The sequence below is a fragment of the Mus musculus genome, chromosome 16, assembly GCF_000001635.26.
Source record: "Mus musculus strain C57BL/6J chromosome 16, GRCm38.p6 C57BL/6J".
NCBI lineage: Eukaryota > Metazoa > Chordata > Mammalia > Rodentia > Muridae > Mus > Mus musculus.
The window spans coordinates 57,055,166-57,075,638 of record NC_000082.6 but is presented as its reverse complement, the minus strand read 5'-3'; the positions used below and the strand labels follow the sequence as shown (position 1 = coordinate 57,075,638).

The 20,473-nt window shown below is 41.7% G+C and overlaps 1 protein-coding gene across 2 annotated transcripts in view; it reads left to right on the top strand.

Moving 5' to 3' along the window:
* Positions 1-4,292: 4,292 nt before the first annotated feature.
* Positions 4,293-20,473, top strand: part of Tmem45a2 (transmembrane protein 45A2) — a 34,380-nt gene continuing 18,199 nt past the window's right edge. The window contains exons 1-2 of one of the 2 annotated variants that reach the window (NM_183281.2): positions 4,293-4,353; positions 4,502-4,649. In NM_183281.2, coding sequence (NP_899104.2) covers positions 4,608-4,649 — 42 coding nt within the window. In that variant the 5' untranslated portion in view covers positions 4,293-4,353; positions 4,502-4,607. Of the gene's footprint in view, positions 4,650-20,473 lie in introns of both variants that reach the window. The other variant, NM_001358101.1, reaches the window with a different exon arrangement.

Sequence of the window (20,473 nt, the reverse complement as noted above, 5' to 3'; positions counted from 1 at the left end):
TACTTTGTATATAACAAGCCAGAAATTTCCAAACCATTACCTGTGTTGATACTCCTTTAGTTTCTTAGGTGGTCATACTTTGATACTCATTACTATTTAAAAATATTTTTCATTATGTTTGGTCCCTCCATATTGAATTATAAGCTTCTTATAAGAAGATGAGCCAAGCTAAAATATTATCCAGTGATATGATGTGTTCTGATGGAATTCAGAAGATGGGACTATGAAGAGTGGATATATGAGGTGGTGCTATCTTTCAGAGGTTAATGAATGATGCCAAATTAAAATGCATGAAGGGCCACACCAGAGAGAAAAAAAAATCTCAGACAGGTTTACAAACTGGATAAGCCACAGTCCATAGTCAGAAGTTTCTGAATGCATGTGAGGTACATGAGGCATATGCTAGGAGTGGAGAGAACCAAGCTTATTGTAGGGGCTGAAGATCCCAGTCATGTTTATCCCCAGAGGCTGGAGGTGAGGTCAGAGGTTATGCAGAGCTCCACTACTGAGCTCTGCACTTTAGGCCAGCATGTCTCTGCTGGGAGTTTGACAGTTTTAATGTGCTCCATAGGTATGTTTATCTGGTCTGCCTCACCACCTCCACAACTCTCAGGGCCATCTGATACTCTAGTTCTGCATATCTTACCCACTTGTTGCCAGAGTGTTGCTGATTGATTCCCATCAGTCAGCTGGTACTAAGCATCCAGACGTCTGTTCCCACTCTGCCTATGTAGCAGCATGGGATTTCTTCATGCAATTTATCAAGCTTTTGAGTATGGGAAAAGAATTCGTTTCTTTAAAAATTTTGTCTGTATCAGTTTATGTTACAGATCTTATGTAAAATCATAACAGAATATCATTACCATTATTTTAACAAGTATTTACTTTCTTTGGGAGATATGGCTGGAAAAGTGTTTGGAGACATTTTCATTTGATTTTTCATGTGAAGAGAGGCTGATTCAAATCACTTTTTTTTTTTAAATCTAGGAAGAAGGTTGTCCCTCAATGGTCCTGGAATACTTTACCCTATTTTCAGGTGTGAGTATTAGAGGTTGGGTGACTGGATGTAGGAATATAAGGTAGATATCAGTCAGTATTATCCTGGACATCATTTTGGCTTCCAGGATCAGAGTAGCTTACAATATTTCATGACAACAACAAACACCAAAAGCCACATAGAAGATAAAATAAGTGAATTCATTTACTTTTTTGGTGTCAACACAAACTAAAGAGGATTCTGTTCTGTGTTTTCCAATGAGAAAGACACAGAGGAGTTCCAAAAAGGCAGGTGAGTTATTGGCATTTAAAGGTTGTGGAACAGGATAAAGTCAGTTTTCTTTAAGGACATGATCCCTGCCCTAGTAGATCAAACATACTCTGGGGCAGGACCCACACCCAGGAGATTTGGGCAACAGACACTGGGCTTAATAAACTAAAGTAGAAAAGAAGAAGAAGAAAGAATGTACAGGAGAAGGAGAAGAAGAAGGAGGAGAAGGAGGAGGAAGGGGAGGAGGAGGAGGAGGAGGAGGAGGAGGAAGAGGTTGTTGACTATATTGACTTCATATTTGTAGCTGTTTTCATTTGTGGTGGTGATGTGTGACAGGATGGCATGAGGAGATTGTGGAACTGCTTCTGGGAGATGATGATGGGAATGTTTTATACTGATTTGTATCTGAGATACGTTTTACCAACTAGAAGAACATTACCTCAACAACTTTCAACCATTGCAGCCCCGCTGAGTGCATTCTATTCTGTCTCAGTTGTATTTTTCACTTTTCCATGATCTTCTGTTTCCTATAATCTGTGTTTTAATATCTTTCAGGGTCCTTCTGTCAGCAATCCCTGAAGGTCCTTATTGGTACAGACATTTCACATAATTCTGAAGAAGCTCTGATGAGCAACTTTAGCTCTTTGTATCAGTGGATCTTATATTTAGCATAGAAATACAATTTATGTAATAATGTAAGAATTCTTCAGTTTTCCAAAAATCAAGAGAGCCTTTCCCCTGCCCCCATACTGCCTTTTTAAAGGGGTAGGTTTTGAAAAGTGTGTGATGGAATGAGGTCAACAGAGGGAATATTTTGAGGCATTATAAACGTGGCATTAATTTAATTCTTAAGAGAACAGAAGGTTGTGCCCACTCCTATGCTGTGTGAACTTGGACTCCTGTTTTACAGAAAATAGGATTGACTCTCATAGGAGGAATGAGCCTCATTAAGCCACTAGATGTTCCTTTCAGGGTTCCATCAGTCACTGATGATGTTGATTGATCTGGCATATTTCCATATTTGGGGCTAGAGTAGTCCAATATTCCTAATGATTTTTTTTTTTTTTAGCAAAACCTACAGGCTTGGAGCATACTATGTTTCTTTCGCCAAGATCTACCAGATTATCTCCTGGGTTGGCAAATGGTGTTTATAAGTATTCTCTTCTTCACCACCCTCAAAAGCTAAGACTTTTGTATTTTTCCTCCCCTGTGGTCCTAGGAATAGTTGAGCAGAATAAGCTGGCATTCTTTATTGTTGCAGTGTATATTATTTTAGAAGCAATCTGTAGAGGCCACTTCTGTGGATGTTAGAGAGAAATTAAGATGAGTTGAGTGTGCCATTGTCCTGGTGTTCTAAGCACAACTGAAGAGGCAGTGAGCTCCTGAACTAGAGATCCACACAAAAAGAACGGTTTACATCTTCACAGCGTGGGTTGGCACTGCTCTTTTGAAAAGAAGACATTTCTTGCCTTTCCTCTCCCCTCTGAGCATCGTACCCAGGCATCATGATGCTGGTGACCATAGGAAGCAGGTCTTTTGTGGCATCATTTTAAGAAAGACTCTGGTTTAGAGGAACATCTTTTTGTCCTTCCCATTGGGCTTGCCTTCCCTTTGAATCCATTATTAACTACACCTTAAAAGTTTATTTTGCACTGGATGCTGAGACGAAAAGATGGACCATCTAGAGACTGCCACACCCGGGGATCCATCCCATAATCAGCCTCGAAATGCTGACACCATTGCATACGCCAGCAAGATTTTGCTGAAAGAACCCTGATATAGCTGTCTCTTGTGAGGCTATGCCAGTGCCTGGCAAATACAGAAGTGGATGCTCACAGTCATCTATTGGATGGAACACAGGGCCCCCAATGGAGGAGCTAGAGAAAGCACCCAAGGAGCTAAAGGGGTCTGCAACCCTATAGGAGGATCAACAATATGAACTAACCAGTACCCCCGGAGCTGGTGTCTCTAGCTGCATATGTAGCAGAAAATGCCTAGTCGGCCATCATTGGGAAGAGAGGCCCCTTGGTCTTGCAAACTTAATCTGCCTCAGTACAGGAGAACACCAGGGCCAAGAAGTGGGAGTGGGTGGTTAGGGGAGTGGGTGGGGGGAGGGTATGGGGGACTTTTGAGATAGCATTTGAAATGTAAATGAAGAAAATACCTAATTAAAAAAAGTTTATTTTCTAATGCACTTCCTTCTCCCAGTGCTGGAGAGTGAAGCCAAGGCCCTGGACATGCTCGTTCACTGAGCTACAGCCAAAGCCCGGAACAGAAAGCATGGAACAGAAAGCATTTTCTAATATCTTGCTCTGTTTTTTGGTAATAAGACAAACATCCTTACATTTCATGAACGTATTTACTCTATTATTTACTCTATTAGGGCTTTTCTGTGTTTTGTTTTTGTTTTGCTTTGTTTTGTTGAGGTAGAGTCTCACTATGTAACCTGGGCTAAGATGGAATTCACTATATAAGCCAGTCTGGCTTCAACTGAACTCAGAAAGATCCTCCTGCCTCTGCCTCTGCCTCTGCCTCCCAGGTGCTGGGATTAAAGATCTGTGCCATAAAGCCTTTCTCCAGTAGAGCTCATTTCTAAGCAAAGGACAAACAGGTATTTTCACTGGCTGTTCAGCCCAAATGCTGAAGCCAGCATCCACAACTGTGGCTATTTCTTCCTAAGTTTGAGCTTTACAGGAAACTCAGGTGAGAGAGGTTTCTTCAGTATTTTTCTGCTCTGTTGTTTGATTTTGAAATGAGTGTGGATGCTTAGGCAACAGGTTGGCTCAAGTGACAGAAGTAAGGTTTTGGGAAGGCCAACTCTGCAACAGAGTCTTACACTCTAGACAGCAGAGTTGGCAGGTTAAACAATTGAGGTTATCTGAGCCCTGGATTAATGAGAATTTTTTTATGATTAATGGCATTAATTTGTGGGCCTGGACTTTTTGTAGCTTGGGCGGAGTTAAAACCTCCAGGGGAAAAGGCAAGAGTAAGAGAACAGCATAGCGCTCCTCTGGGCTGTTGCAAGGCTGATGCCTGCTAAGCTGACTTCTCTTTCCATGAGCAGTATCCGCAATTGCTTAAGTGTGGTAAGTAATATTTGGCAAAGGTGAAATGTGATAAGTTTTAGTATTGCATGCTAGTTGCCTTTGGCATACGCAAACAGGTGTATGGCTGTGTAAAGCTGTCTGTAAGACATCGAGTTTCAGCTTATTGTTTTCTTCTTCTTCATTCTAGGAAATTTCAGCTTTAAGTGAGGAACAAAACCAAAATTGTAGCTGCTTTTTTTTCTTCTCCCTGTTGTGTCAGTTCTAAAGCGTGTGATTTATTGGTACCAAGCAAGATGAATGGCTCGGGAGCAAGAGTCGGCCCATATCACCCAAAGGTTAGTTTTCTACTTATGGAATAACTTTGGTTTGATAATATAGGAAGAACAACCAAAAAATGCTTCCTGTAGCCTATCCCCCATCCCCCTTGAGATGAGTCTCATATAACTGAGCTAGCCTCAAGCTCACTATCTTGTGAGGCAAGCCTTGTACTCTTGCTTCTTCTGCCTTTTCCTTCCAAGCACTTAGATTATAGATCTGACTTGATTCTAGGCTGTGTATTTGAGACATAGTACAAGCCATCATTTCTGCTTTGTAAAATGGGTGGACTAACATCATTTTCTTAGGCTTTTATGAGATAAAGTTAGGTAAAGCTGCGTGTCATGCTGGGGATATATAGCTCAGTTGGTAGAACGCTCACCTAATATACACAAAGCTCTTTGGTGTACTCTCCAGCACTGAAAAAAAAATCCTAAGACAATTTGGCTCAAAGAGCAAAACTATATGTCCTCTCCCATGTGCAGAACCTATATGTGTCCTGTCCATCGATAAGTGGTTATAAATGTGGCTAAAGCCTAAAAATGTATAAAAGAGTCACAGAGAGTACCCAAAGAGGTTCTAGCAGAGGGGAGAGGACAAATGGACACATGTCACATGAAAGCAGAGAGTCCAAGATGCAAATGAGAGCAGGGATGGGAAAGCGAAGGGAGACACACTTAGCTGAAAACATCATCATCATATACAGTACTCCACACGGTAGCAAACATACAATGGCCGACACATGGTAGAACACAATAAAACTTGTTGAGTGGCACAGCCACATCCCCTGGAGACGGCGAGAGTCCTGAAGCCAGCACAGCTGCTGGACACCGTTCAGCAAAGCTGAGCTGCGGGCTGCAGTCCCGTCCTTCTCTCTCTCACTTTGGGGTTTTGGTCTCTGTGTGTTGTGTTACTGGGTACTTTCTTCACTATGGTTTATTTTGTGTCCTTTTCCTGAGAAAAATTATGTCTGAGTCCTTTTAGGAAAATCCTAAAATTATCTGGCCACTATTTGGAAGTCTTCTTTATGCGCTGGAGGTCATTAAGCTCAGGAAAGCTAGCTGGGAACATACTCTAGGACTCTTCCTGGGGTGTCTGCCCCTGAGCAAACTCAAACAGCATAATTGATGCAGAGTAAACAGAGACAATTGACAAAATCTGACTAGGTAGGGGAATAGGGTACAGATTCCAGGTCTCTTTTTATTATAGACTTAGGCCTCTCTAAAAATGTAGTATAGATAGGGAGTCATACAGGGTACACTGCAGTAAGTAAGGTAGATTGACTAAAACAAACTTTTCCTGCTTTATAGTGTAGATGATGAAACATAGAGTAAAAGAAGGTAGGAATGGGTACCTGCTGCTCATAAAAGCACTGGTTCAGATATTTTCTGTCTGGAATACTTTCAAACAGCAAATATTGCCAGCCTAAAAGTAGGCTGTCGTGTAATAAATGTGTTTGCTTTGGAGGAGACATTTTTTTAGATTCTTTAAATTGGAGTTAAAGGGCTGATAATAATAAGACTAATCTGTTCTGTTGTATTTTCTAATTGTGACTGAACTTGTAACCCTGGATATGTGATGAAAAAATCAAACCCATTTCTGTACCAGTTGGGTAATCGCCAGTCTCTCTTTGTTCTGTGGTTCTTGTAGAAACAGAGAAGCACCTGGTTGCTAGTCAGCCAGAGCAGCAGGAGTTGCCTGATTGCTAGCAAGTCAGAGATTTCCCTGACCTTTGTGCCTGGCTCCCTCCCCTAACTGACTCCTTATGGCCTCTGCAGGCCACTCTGTCAGCAAAAGCCCCCCAGACTTTCCTCTCTGTGCTGGGGAAGACCCTCTGGAAGGACCCCAGCAAGTTACCTTAAGTTTGCCAACTCTAAAAGCTGGGGTTTTCTGTTTTTATTCCTAAATTTATACTCCTCTTTAGTTGCCTGGGACTTTGGGATATTATCTTCTCAGACTGAAACACTAATTGTGAAAATTAACTGCTATTCTATGTCTCAATACAATGTCCTGGCAATGTCAATATGTTCTTTCTTCAAACCATTTTTTAAAAAGAAAATCTTTATTCTCTTTTTAATTATTTTAATTACTTGTTTTGAACAAATGCGTCTGATTCTTGTGTGTAATTGTGTTTTCAACCAATAAAGATGCAGAATTTCTGTTCATATTCAAACTGAAAGAAAACTGTATCCAAGTGATGACACTTCTGATTTTAAAGTTAAATTAATTTTAGGTAACTCATTATTTATATGTATCATAAAAGTGTCTAAGCTTGTAACCACATGTGCTGATGTGATAACAATTTGGCACCAGAGGCATGGTTGCACTCCTGATTTTTAGAACCCCAGACGCCTTCCTAGACTGCTTATTATGGGTTGTATCTGACTAAACCAAAGGAGAAACCAGCATAATTCTGTTTTTCTGGCACATACTCTATCTGCCATCATTTATCATCTATCCAACAGTTATGCAGCACTTAACTATATGCTAGACATACTTCCAAAACCCAGAGATTAATCAGTGAAGAAAAGTAGAATCTTGCTTCAAGGTTCAAGATTCCCAGTGGAGAATAAACACAACAACATGTATGTTCTATAACATGTTAAAAGGCAATGTCTCATATAAACAAGAAATCAGGAAAAAGATATTGTCTATCTAGGCATGTCCACAGAAATCACTGCAAGAATTTCATATTTAGAAAGCAGTGTCCAGATAGCCTTGGGAGAGAAAAGAAAGCAAGTGTTGCCAGCCAGAGGAGCTGCAAGCGCTAATGTGCAAAGTAGGAAGGAAGTTGGGCATCTTAAGAAAGAAGCAGGAAGGCTAGTGTCGATGTTGGAGAAGAGACTTTGAGCAAGGCATGTTGGAGAAGTACGTGTTGGGCTAACTTTCGAGGGGTCATGGGATCCCCTTTGAAGCCTTGGCAATGACTTACATGTCAACAGAGCAGCACCAGCTCCTGCGTTGAGAATATTCTGACAGAGGCAAAGATGAAATAGAGTCCACATGGGAGATCATTAAAAGAATCAAGGCTTTCCTAGGAGTGACATCAGTGGAGATAGTGAGAAGTCACCAAATCCTGGGCAGAGTTGGAGGTGAGCAGTTTTCAGATGGCTGGATGGGGGAAGGGAAGCAGATGAGGAGTCAAGGATGAGTGATGTTGGGAACTGTGCTCTAGACAGTTCTGAGCTTGAGAGCCACACTAGACAACAGAGTGAAGAAACCAGATGGCAAAGTCGAGGTGGGAGCCTAGCTAAGTTAGGTATTTGGGAGAAGTGGGCATGGGGGCGTGGCATTTCCAGCGTGAAGCATGGTGAGAACCCCATCTTTCACATTCATTTATTTTTGATGGTCTAAGGACTTTAGGCTCTCCTTCACCATAGAGCCCATTGAAACACGTATACAAACAGGCTGGCCCTGGCCTGCACTTATATATAAGGGCCTTTAATCTTGCCAGGTTTCTAGATCTGTGCCTGGCTTCTGTCATGTCCACTCTATCTTGGGCTTGGCAAAATGAAGTCTTTCTTGAAACTCCTAATTCCTTGGTGCTGTTCAGTCAGCTTCTAAAATACAATTCAATGCCTTACACCCTTTCCACACCAAAGAACACTTCTATGTATGTATTATTGATTTTGAGTACAGGGATTGTATGCGTTCTTTATTTTGATTATAGGGTTGTACTACCCAGGAAGCACTGGTCCTCCTTCCTTTCAAATTTTGCCGATTGTTTCTAGGGCTTAGAAGGATCTGCAGTTCCTATTGGCACATCATTATCCACTGTGGAGAGTCAAAGCCCTTGCCAAGACACTCTAGCCCAAGATATTGCACAGAGCATAATATTAATTAACTAACTTTACATTTCATCACAGTCTTCTCTCCTCCTCCCAGTCCTCCCCACCCCACTTCTTCACTCCATCTTCTCTTCTTCCCCTTCTCTTCAGAGAAAAGGAGCCTTGCATGGATATCAATCTGTCCTAAGACTAGGCACATTTTCTCTTATTGAGGCTACATGAGGCAGCTCAGTTGGAGCAAAGGGTTGTAAATGAAAGCAACAGAGTCACAAACAGTCCCTTCTTCTGCTGTTAGGAGACCCACACGAGGACTAAGCTAGACAACTGTAACATATGCAGAGGGCCTAGATCTGTCTTATGCAGGATCCCTGTTTGGCAATGCAGTCTCTGTGTGTCCCCACTGGCCCAGGTTAGTTAATTCTGTAGTTTTCTTGTGTTGACAAACCATACTCTTGAGACACAATCCAGAGTCCCTTTTATAACCCTCTTTCCTGATGATTGCCCAGGGTAAATATTCTCACCTAAGATGTGAATTAGGGTGAACTAATACTGTGGTCATGGTCATTGCTGGGTATAATCTACCTGTCCTTTGGCAGGGTGTATGTGCGTGCAGGCTTGTCATGCACAGGCTTGTAAGATCAGGCTTCTTGGCTGTGTGACCATTGCTGTAAGGCAGTGGTTCTCAATCTGTGGGACCATGATACCCTTGAAGGTCGAGTAACCCTTTCACAGGGGTTTTATGTCAAATATCATATGTATCAGATATTTACATCACAATAACAGTAGCAAAACTACACTTATGATATAGCAATGAAATAATTTTGTAATTTGGGGTCACTACAACATGAGGAACTGTATTAGTCTCAGTATTAGGAAGGCTGAAAACCATTGCTGTAAGCCTTTGTATTGTTTCTGACATGTTTCTAGTAACTTTCCTGTGTTCCCGACCACTGACGTATCTTCTGCATAGCCTATGATATTTCTTCCTATGAAATAGTTGAATGTGTTGTGGAGGTGCTAAGTTGATGCTTTTTGCTCATAAACCATGAACCACGCCATAAACCATAAGTGAGTCAGAGGTAGATATTGCAAGGGATTTTGGATTATGGATTATGCAGTACCAACTACTTTTTAGTAACTTTAAATTGTTCTATGAGCCAGGTATCATTCTCTCCATCTATTCATTTACTTATCAGGTATTCCAGTTCAGGAAATGCTGAACCATGTATGGTGGATACCCATCGGCTAGAAAGCTAAGATAGGAGGCTCACAAGTTTGATGTTAGTGTGGGCTACATAGTGAGACCAATCTCAGAAACAAATAAAATAACCAAAAAACACCCCAAAACAAACAAACAAACAAAAACCATATATAACAGTTGGGTCCCAGGCTCTAAAAGCAAAGGAGCCTCATATAGCTGTCCCTTGAGAGGCTCCATTCTAGGAGGCCATACTCTATTCAAAGAGAATAACAAGTAATGATGGATGCACAAGAAATAACACGGGAGTATCTTGGGATCATGAACAATCAGTTAACCTCACAGCTGGAGGGTGAAACAGAGGACGTGACCTGTCTTCTTTTCTTCTTCTATTTTCTCTTCCCTTCCAATATAGGATGTGTATTAAGTAGGTGAAATTAGAAAGGGCCATAGCACCCCATAGTGCATTCAACTATTTCATGGAAAAAATGCTTATCAGCTATACAGAAGATACAGAAGAGTCAGTGGTCAGGAACACAGGGAAGGGCTCTACGCAGTGGGAAACTGTGTAAAGCCAGAGAGATACACTAAGGAGCATATCATATTTGGGGAATGACACATGGATTACTTTGTTTTGTCCTATCAAGTGGAGAACAGAGAATGAGGCAGGGATCAGAACAGGAGCAGGAGGAGACCCCCACACTACCCTGCAATGGTCAAGCATTAGAAGGAGAGCCTCTATAAGGTTAAAGCAACTTCTTATTTATGAGGCCAGACTGTGTCACCACAAGACAGAGTGTGATCTGTAGTTGTTTTGAGTTAACTTGTGAACGGCTGCTGTGGTTGTGGAAGATGTGGAAGGTAGACGGCATTCTGACTCCTTCTTTCACTCCAAGGATAAGTTGTCTGTCAGTTTCAGGGCACAGATAAAGGTGTTCCTCATACCTATGGCACCAGGGTTGTTGTGAGAATGAGAAGGTGTAACTCTCTGAAAGAGCAGTAGTGTATCCTCTCTGCTCCCTACTCCTCTTTCTACTCCTCTTTCAAGTCTTTATTAAACAGGTAAAGGAAACCCATAAGATCTTCAAGTAGCCATTAACCCCATGTGGCTACCAAGTGAGTAGAAACTGAAGGAAAGGCCATCCACAGACTGCCCACCTGGGGATCCAGACACCAAACCCAGACACTATTGCTGCTGCCAAGAAGCACTTGTTGACAGGCACCTCATATAGCTGTCCCCTGAGAGACTCTGTCAGAGCCTGACCAACACCAAGTTTGAAGTGTGATAGCTCATCTGAGATGTGTTTTCAGTGTGAAATACACACACAAGTTTGTAACTAACATGGTTGCATCCCCAAACATTATTCTCATAGAATTCCTTCCTACAATCAGAATAGCCAAGCACTGTGTATCTGTGGAGGGTTTTTCTATAGAAAGTCAGAGTTAGATGTGCTTTTCGGTCTCTGGCAGGTGAGCATTTGTTTTTGTTTTGTTTTGTGTGTGTGTGTGTGTGTGTTTGGCTTTCATTCCCTACTCTGTGGTCGTGTTTTTCATAGTAGTTTGGAAATGTTAAATAAGTGGAAAAGAAAAAAAGAAAGAAAAATTGTTTTATGATAATATTTGGTTACAAAAATATTAAGCTTAATTCCGCAACTTATAGAAGTGATCTTCTTACATTTGATGACTGGTGAATTTAATTTTTATTCATTTCTTTATTGTGTGTGTGTGTTGTGTGTTTATGCCCACATTCATGCACATGGTGCATGTGTTTAGGGGTTAGAGGACAGCCTTTGGGAGTCTAAACTCTCCTTCTACCATGTCAGTTCCTAGGCCAGTCAGGTGACCATACTTGAATGCAAGAGGCATCTTGGTAACTGGGTTATGAAAATTTTAGTTTACGTTTTGTTTCTGCTGGGTACCGTGTTTCTGACTGCTGGGAATTCTGCGGTGAGAAGCAAAACTAACATAGCTGAGCTTGGCAGTCTTGCAAAGGAAGGTAAAAAACAGAAGGTAAAGAAAATCCGAAAGATTCCGTATTATAAAATATACCATAAAGATGAGTCTCTGTGGACATTAAATAGAATGATGTAATTTAAACTATCTTGAGAAGAATGTCTCCTGAGGACAGCTGGTGCTGAGCCTTGAGAGAGCCCTTCTATACAGAGTATCCAGGAAAGTTGAAACAGACTCACCCAACAGCCACTTGTCCTCAGCATTGGGAAAACCCATGGTGCTGACAGGTCCACGCAGGCTTCCTCACTCTTTGGAACTTGTGCTCTTGTGCAGAGGAGGGTGGATAAGGCCAGTGCCTTGGGGAGTAGGCAGGATCACTGACTATCAGTGAGTTTGCTCCCTTCTTCTCCCATCTCAGGCCATCAAAGATGACAATATCTTGAATTGCATATGTTCCTAGGGCTGGTCTGTTCTTCCTTTGAGCTTAATGTTAAGCTATCATTCTTTTTTTTTTTTTAACTTTTTTTTTTTGAAAAAATTTTAAATTTTTTAAAACATTTTTATAATTAGATATTTTCTTCATTTACAATGCAAATGCTATCCCAAAAGTCCCTTATATCCCCCCCCCCTCCGCCCCTGACCCTGCTCTCCGACCCACCCACTCCCACTTCTTGGCCCTGGCATTCCCCTGTACTGGGGCATATAATCTTTGCAAGATCAAGGGCTTCTCCTCTCAATGATGGCTGATTAGGCCAATCATCTTCTGCTACATATGCAACTAGAGACACGAGCTCTGGGGGGGGGGGGGTACTGGTTAGTTCATATTGTTGTCCCACCTATAGGGTTGCAGACCCCTTCAGCTCCTTGGGTACTTTCTCTAGCTCCTCCATTGGGGGCCCTGTGTTCCATCCTATAGCTGACTGTGAGCATCCACTTCTGTATTTGCCAGGCACTGGCAAAGCCTCACAGGAGACAGCTATATCAGGGTCTGGCAAAATCTTTCTGGTATATGCAGTTGTGTCTGCGTTTGGTGGTTGATTATGGTATGGATCCCCGATGGGGCAGTCTCTGCATAGTCCTTCTTTCCATCTCAGCTCCAAACTTTGTCTCTGTAACTCCTTACTTGGGTATTTTGTTCCTCATTCTAAGAAGGAATGAAGTATCCACACTTTGGTATTCCTTCTTCTTGAGTTTCATGTGTTTTGCAAATTGTATCTTGGGTATTCTAAGTTTCTGGGCTGATAATCCATTTATCAGTGAGTGCATATCATGTGAGTTCTTTTGTGATTGTGTTACCTCACTCAGGATGATATCTTCCAGATATATCCATTTGCTTAAGAATTTCATAAATTCATTGTTTTTAATAGCTGAGTGTTAAGCTATCATTCACGTGTGGCACTATGATGTTCTCAATATCCTGTTTTGACTCATACTTCTCATCTGAGAAATTAGCATCAAAAATAGCCTTCTAATTGTATCTTTGCCTTTAGGCCTTTTTCCCTTTCATATATTCTGGGCATGGCTGACAAGTTAGTACTGATGAAGTGCCATTTGGAACATGCAACTTCTCTGCTCATAAGCCTTTCTTAATACCTTCCTGACTGAGGAGCAGTTTGAGGGAATACAATGTGCTTCTCATTCTTTTGACTTTCCCTCCCCAGGTTATAGAGAAACACACCCTGCAACCAAGATTGTTAGCAGACATTCAGAAGACTTAAATCCCAACTTTAAATCTAGCCACCGTGGCAAATTTATGTTTTTATCCTGCATTGCTCAGACTTGTAGAAATGTCCTTTTCCCTCAAACCTGCCACTCTGTCTCTGGAATGTGTGAGAACATACTGACAAGAGCCTAGGCTGTGGAGTCATCAGACCAGATTCAAGTATGAGCTCTGCTATTAAATCCGCCCGAGGAACATGCCCAGGAATATATTGTTTCATCATCTCTGAATAGCAGGAGGCAAATAGAAATTTGTATTCCTTAAAGTTGGGCAGAGAAGACACTGCACATAAAACATTTTAAGTTTTTTTTTTTTTTTTTAGGTTAGAGAGTTTTATTATGATCCAATTTGTCAACCACTCATAAACATGTATTGCTTTCAGATCCCTTGGGAGTTGCCATGCCAATGCAGTCAAACAGAGTTCAAACCAAAAGTAAACCAGACAGACACAGAATGAAGGCAGAGAGTGCAGGGCTTTGAGCTTATCTTTCCCTCAAATTACTACAATAACTTTCTTTTTTTCCATTTTTTATTAGGTATTTAGCTCATTTACATTTCCAATGCTATACCAAAAGTCTCCCATACCCTCCCCCCCACTTCCCTACCCACCCACTCCCCCTTTTTGGCCCTGGCATTCCCCTGTACTGGGGCATATAAAGTTTGCAAGTCCAATGGGCCTCTCTTTGCAGTGATGGCCGACTAGGCCATCTTTTGATACATATGCAGCTAGAGACAAGAGCTCCGGGGTACTGCTTAGTTCATATTGTTGTTCCACCTATAGGGTTGCAGTTCCATTTAGTTCCTTGGGTGCTTTTTCTAGTTCCTCCATTGGGGGCCCTGTGGTCCATTCAATAGCTGACTGTGAGCATCCACTTCTGTGTTTGCTAGGCCCTGGCATAGTCTCACAAGAGACAGCTATATCTGGGTCCTTTCAGCAAAATCTTTCTAGTGTATGCAATGGTGTCAGCGTTTGGAAGCTGATCATGGGATGGATCTCTGGATATGGCAATAACTAGATGGTCCATCCTTTCGTCACACTTCCAAATTTTGTCTCTGTAACTCCTTCCATGGGTGTTTTGTTTCCTATTCTAAGAAGGGGCAAAGTGTCCACACTTTGATCTTCGTTCTCTTGAGTTTAATGTTTTTAGCAAATTATATCTTATATCTTGGGTATCCTAAGTTTCTGGGCTAATATCCACTTATCAGTGAGTACATATTGTGAGAGTTCCTTTGTGATTGGGTTACCTCACTCAGGATGATGCCCTCCACGTCCATCCATTTGCCTAGGAATTTCATAAATTCATTCTTTTTAATAGCTGAGTAGTACTCCATTGTGTAGATGTACCACATTTTCTGTATCCATTCCTCTGTTGAGGGGCATCTGGGTTCTTTCCAGCTTCTGGCTATTATACATAAGGCTGCTATGAACATAGTGGAGCATGTGTCCTTCTTATCAGATGGGGCATCTTCTGGATATATGCCCAGAAGAGGTATTGCTGGATCTTCCGGTAGTACTATGTCCAATTTTCTGAGGAACCGCCAGACTGATATCCAGAGTGGTTGTACAAGCTTGCAATCCCACCAACAATGGAGGAGTGTTCCCCTTTCTCCACATCCACGCCAGCATCTGCTGTCACCTGAATTTTTGATCTTAGCCATTCTGACTGGTGTGAGGTGGAATCTTAGGGTTGTTTTGATTTGCATTTCCCTGATGATTAAAGATGTTGAACATTTTTTCGGGTGCTTCTCTGCCATTTGGTATTCCTTGGGTGAGAAATCTTTGTTCAGTTCTGAGCCCCATTTTTTAATGGGGTTATTTGATTTTATGGAGTCTACCTTCTTGAGTTCTTTATATATATATTGGATATTAGTCCCCTGTTCGATTTGGGATAGGTAAAGATCCTTTCCCAATCTGTTGGTGGTCTTTTTGTCTTATTGACGGTGTCTTTTGCCTTGCAGAAGCTTTGCAATTTTATGAGGTCCCATTTATCGATTCTCGATCTTACAGCACAAGCCATTGCTGTTCTATTCAGGAATTTTTCCCCTGTACCCATATCTTCGAGGCTTTTCCCTACTTTCTCCTCTATAAGTTTCAGTGTCTCTGGTTTTATGTGGAGATCCTTAATCCACTTTCACTTGAGCTTTGTACAAGGAGATAAGAATGGATCAATTCACATTCTTCTACATGATAACAGCCAGTTGTGCCAGCACCATTTGTTGAAAAATGCTGTCTTTTTCCACTGGATGGTTTTAGCTCCCTTGTCAAAGATCAAGTGATCATAGGTGTGTGGGTTCATCTCTGGGTCTTCAATTCTGTTCCATTGGTCTACTTGTCTGTCATTATACCAGTACCATGCAGTTTTTATCACAAATGCTCTGTAGTACATCTGTAGGTCGGGCATGGTGATTCCACCAGAGGTTCTTTTATCCTTGAGAAGAGTTTTTGCTATCCTAGGTTTTTTGTTATTCCAGATGAATCTGCCTATTGCCCTTTCTAATTCGTTGAAGAATTGAGTTGGAATTTTGATGGGGATTGCATTGAATCTGTAGATTGCTTTTGGCAAGATAGCCATTTTTACTATATTGATCCTGCCGATCCATGAGCATGGGAGATCTTTCCATCGTCTGAGATCTTCTTTAATTTCTTTCTTCAGAGAGTTGAAGTTCTTGTCATAGAGATCTTTCACTTCCTTAGTTAGAGTCATGCCTAGGTATTTTATATTATTTGTGGCTATTGAGAAGGATGTTGTTTCCCTAATTTCTTTCTCAGCCTGTCTGTCCTTTGTGTAGAGAAAGGCCATTGACTTGTTTGAGTTAATTTTATATCCAGCTACTTCACTGAAGCTGTTTATCAGGCTTAGGAGTTCTCTGGTGGAATTTTTAGGGTCACTTATATATACTATCATATCATCTACAAAAAGTGATAATTTGACTTCTTCCTTTCCAATTTGTATCCCCTTGATCTCCTTTTGTTGTCTAATTGCTCTGGCTAGGACTTCAAGTACAATGTTGAAGAGGTAGGGCGAGAGTGGACAGCCTTGTCTGGTCCCTGATTTTAGTGGGATTGCTTCCAGCTTCTCACCATTTACTTTGATGCTGGCTACTGGTTTGCTGTAGATTCTCATCCACTCCTATTATCCGTAGGTTTGGTCTTCTCATTGTGTCCTGGATTTCCTGGATATTTTGAGTTAGGATCTTTTTGCATTTTCCATTTTCTTTGATTGTTGTGCCAATGTTCTCTATGGAATCTTCTGCACCTGAGATTCTCTCTTTCATCTCCTGTATTCTGTTGCTGATGCTCAAATCTATGGTTCCAGATTTCTTTCCTAGGGTTTCTATCTCCAGTGTTGCCTCACTTTGAGTTTTCTTTATTGTGTCTACTTCCCTTTTTAGGTCTAGTATGGTTTTGTTCATTTCCATCACCTGTTTGTATGTTTTTTCCTCTTTTTCTATAAGGACTTCTACCTGTTTGATTGTGTTTTTTTTGTTTTTCTTTAAGGACTTGTAACTCTTTAGCAGTTTTCTCCTGTATTTCTTTATGTGAGTTATTAAAGTCCTTTTTGATGTCCTCTACCATCATCATGAGATATGCTTTTAAATCTAGGTCTAGGTTTTCAGGTGTGTTGGGTTGCCCTGGACTGGGTGTCGTGGGAGTGCTGGGTTCTGATGATGGTGAGTGGTCTTGGTTCCTGGTTAGTAAGATTCCTACGTTTACCTTTCGCCATCTGGTGATCTCTGGAGTTAGTAGTTATAGTTGACTCTGTTTAGAGATTGTTCTTCTGGTGATTCTGTTACCGTCTATCAGCAGACCTGGGAGACAGATTCTCTCCTCTGAGTTTCAGTGCTCAGAGCACTCTCTGCTGGCAAGCTCTCTTACAGGGAAGGTGTGCAGATATCTTGTGTTTGGACCTCCTCCTGGCCGAAGAAGAAGGCCCAAAACAGGACCTTTCTCAGAAGCTGTGTTGCTTTGGCAGGTCCCAGAAGCTGTCAGCTTCTGTGGTGCAGACTCTCACCTGTGCAGACTAAATTCCTAAGTTCTGCAGAGTCCCGGCACCAAGATGGCGACCGCTGCTGCTGAGGCTGAGGCCGCCTCCCGAGCCAGGCGGACACCTGTCCTCTGGTCCGGACCACATTTTAAGTTTTAAGTGCTGAGTTCGAAGTGAATTCTTAGTCCTTAAGCTCTCTTTACACAAGAGTCAAACTGCACATTGATTAATAGATGTGTGCCTGGAATCTTCTGGCTTTTTTTTTTTCTGCACCCCTGGGCTTAGTTATTTCCTTAATTTTAAAAAACCTTTTGTTATTCTCATACAGTATATCTCAACCACAGTTTTTCCTCCTTCCACTCCTCCCAAGCCCACCCCCCACCTCTTCCAGATCAGGTTCTCCTCTGTCTCCCTTCAAAATAGGAGAAGAGGAAGAAAAATGAGCAGACCTCCCAGGGATGGCCACTGAACATGACCTAATAAGATAAAATAAGACTGGGCACAAATTCTCATGTCATGCCTACATATGACAAGCCAGTAGGAAGAAAGGGCCCCAAGCACAGGCAAAATATCCAGAGATACCCGCTTTCCCATTGTTGGAAGTTCCCACAGGAGCACCAAGTTACACAGCTATAAGGCATATGCAGAGGACCTAGCTTTGACCCATACAGGATCCAGGCTTGTCAAGTCAGTCTCTGTGAGGCCCTGTGAGACCTCCTTAGTTGATTATGTGGATCACATTCTTGTGCTGTCCTTGGTCGTTGGCCCCTCTGCCTTCTAAAAATCTTCCTCCTCCTCTTCTGCAGGGTTCTTCTGGCTATTCCTAGTGTTTGGTTGTGGATCTGTATTTTTGTTCCTATTGGTTGCTGAATGAAGCTTCTCTAATGACAATTGGGCTAGGCACTAGTTTATGAGTATAGCAGAATATAATTAAGAATTTTATTAAGATTTTTTTAAATGCCAATTGTTTTTAGTTCTGTTTTGGGTCTCAGAGCTGTCCTGCCTTTAGTTCCTAATCATCCAGGCGGTGTCAGACAGGGCTCCATCTCCAGGCATGGGCCAAAGTTGGACCAATCTTGGGAAGGCCACTCCCAAAAGTTCTGAACCACAATTGCCCCAGTATGTCTTGCAATCAGGACAGATTGGCGATAGAAGGTTTTATGGGTGGGTCAAAGTCCCAGACCCACTGATATGCACCTTGCCTGGTTATAGAAGATGGCCGGTTCAGGTTCCATATCCTCCATTACTTGGAGACTTTGCTAGCGTCACTTTCACAGATTCCAGGGAGTTTCCACTGCAGTAAATTTAAAAAAAATTTTTTAAAATTTTTTATTTTTCATTTTTATTAGATATTTTCTTCATTTACATTTCAAATGCTATCCTGAAAGTCCCCTATACCCTCTCCCTGCCCTGCTCCCCAACCCACCCACTCTTGCTTCCTGGCCCTGGCACTCCCCTGCACTGGGATATATAATCTTCATAAGACCAAGATCTTCTCTCCTCCCATTGATGGCCAACTAGGCCATTCTCTGCTACATATGCAACTAGAGACACAGTTCTGGGGGGTACTGGTTAGTTCATATTGTTGATCCTCTATAAGGGTTGTCAACCTCTTTAGCTCCTTGGGTACTTTCTCTAGCTCCTTCTTTAGGGGCCCTATGTTCCATCCACTAGATGACTATGAGCATCCACTTCTATATTTGCCAGGCACTGGCATAGCCTCACAAGAGATAGCTATATCAGGTTCCTGTCAGCAAATTCTTTCTGGCATATGCAATAGTGTCTGGATTTGTTGGTTGTATATGGGATGGATCCCTGGGTGGGGCAGTCTCTGCATGGTCCTTCCTTCTGTCTCAGCTCTGAACTTTGTCTCTGTAACTCCTTCTATGGGTATTTTGTTCTCTATTCTAAGAAAGAACAAAGTATCCACACTTTGGTCTTTCTTCTTCTTGAGTTTCCTGTGTTTTGCAAATTGTATCTTGGGTAGCCTAAGTTTCTGGGTTAATATCCAATTATCAGTGAGTGCATATCAAGTGACTTCTTTTGTGACTGGGTTACCTCACTCAAGATGATACTCTCTAGATCCATACATTTGCCTAAGAATTTCATAAATTCATTGTTTTTATTGCTGAGTAGTACTCCATTGTGTCAATGTACCACATTTTCTGTATCCATTCCTCTGTCGAGGGACATCTGGGTTCTTTCCAGCTTCTGGAAATAAGTAAGACTGCTATGAACATAGTAGAGCATGTGTACCTAAGACATGTTGGAACATCTTCTGGGTATATGCCCAGGAAAGGTATTGCTGGATCTTCCAGTAGTACTATGTCCAATTTTCTGAGGAACTGCCAGACTGATTTCCAGAGTGGTTGTACCAGCTTGCAATCTCACCAACAATAGAGGAGTTGTCTTTCTCCACATCCTTGCTAGCATGTGCTGCCATCTGAAGTTTTGATCTTAGCCATTCTGATTGGTGTAGAATCTCAGGATTGTTTTGATTTGCATTTCCCTGATGATTATGGATGCTGAACATTTTTTCAGGTGCTTCTCAGCCATTCAATATTTCTCAGTTGAGAATTCTTTGTTTAGCTCTGTACCCCATTTTTAATAGGGTTATTTGATTTTCTGGAGTCCATCTTCTTGAGTTCTCTCTATATATTGGCTGTTAGTCCCCTATCTGATTTAGGATTGGTAAAGATCCTTTCTCAACCTGTTGGTGGCCTTTTTGTCTTATAGACTGTGTCTTTTGCCTTACAGAAGCTTTGCAATTTTACGAGGTTCCATTTGTCAATTCTCGATCTTACAGCACAAGCCATTGCTGTTCTATTCAGGAATTTTTCCCCTGTGCCCATATCTTCGAGGCTTTTCCCCACTTTCTCCTCTATAAGTTTCAGTGTCTCTGGTTTTATGTGGAGTTCCTTGATCCACTTTCACTTGAGCTTTGTACAAGGAGATAAGAATGGATCAATTCGCATTCTTCTACATGATAACTGCCAGTTGTGCCAGCACCATTTGTTGAAAATGCTGACTTTTTTCCACTGGATGGTTTTAGCTTTCTTGTCCAAGATTGAGTGACCATAGGTGTGTAGGTTCATTTCTGGGTCTTCATTTCTATCCCATCAATCTACCTGTCTGTCACTGTACCAGTACCTTGAAGTTTTTAATCACAATTGCTCTGTAGTACAGCTTGAGGTCATGC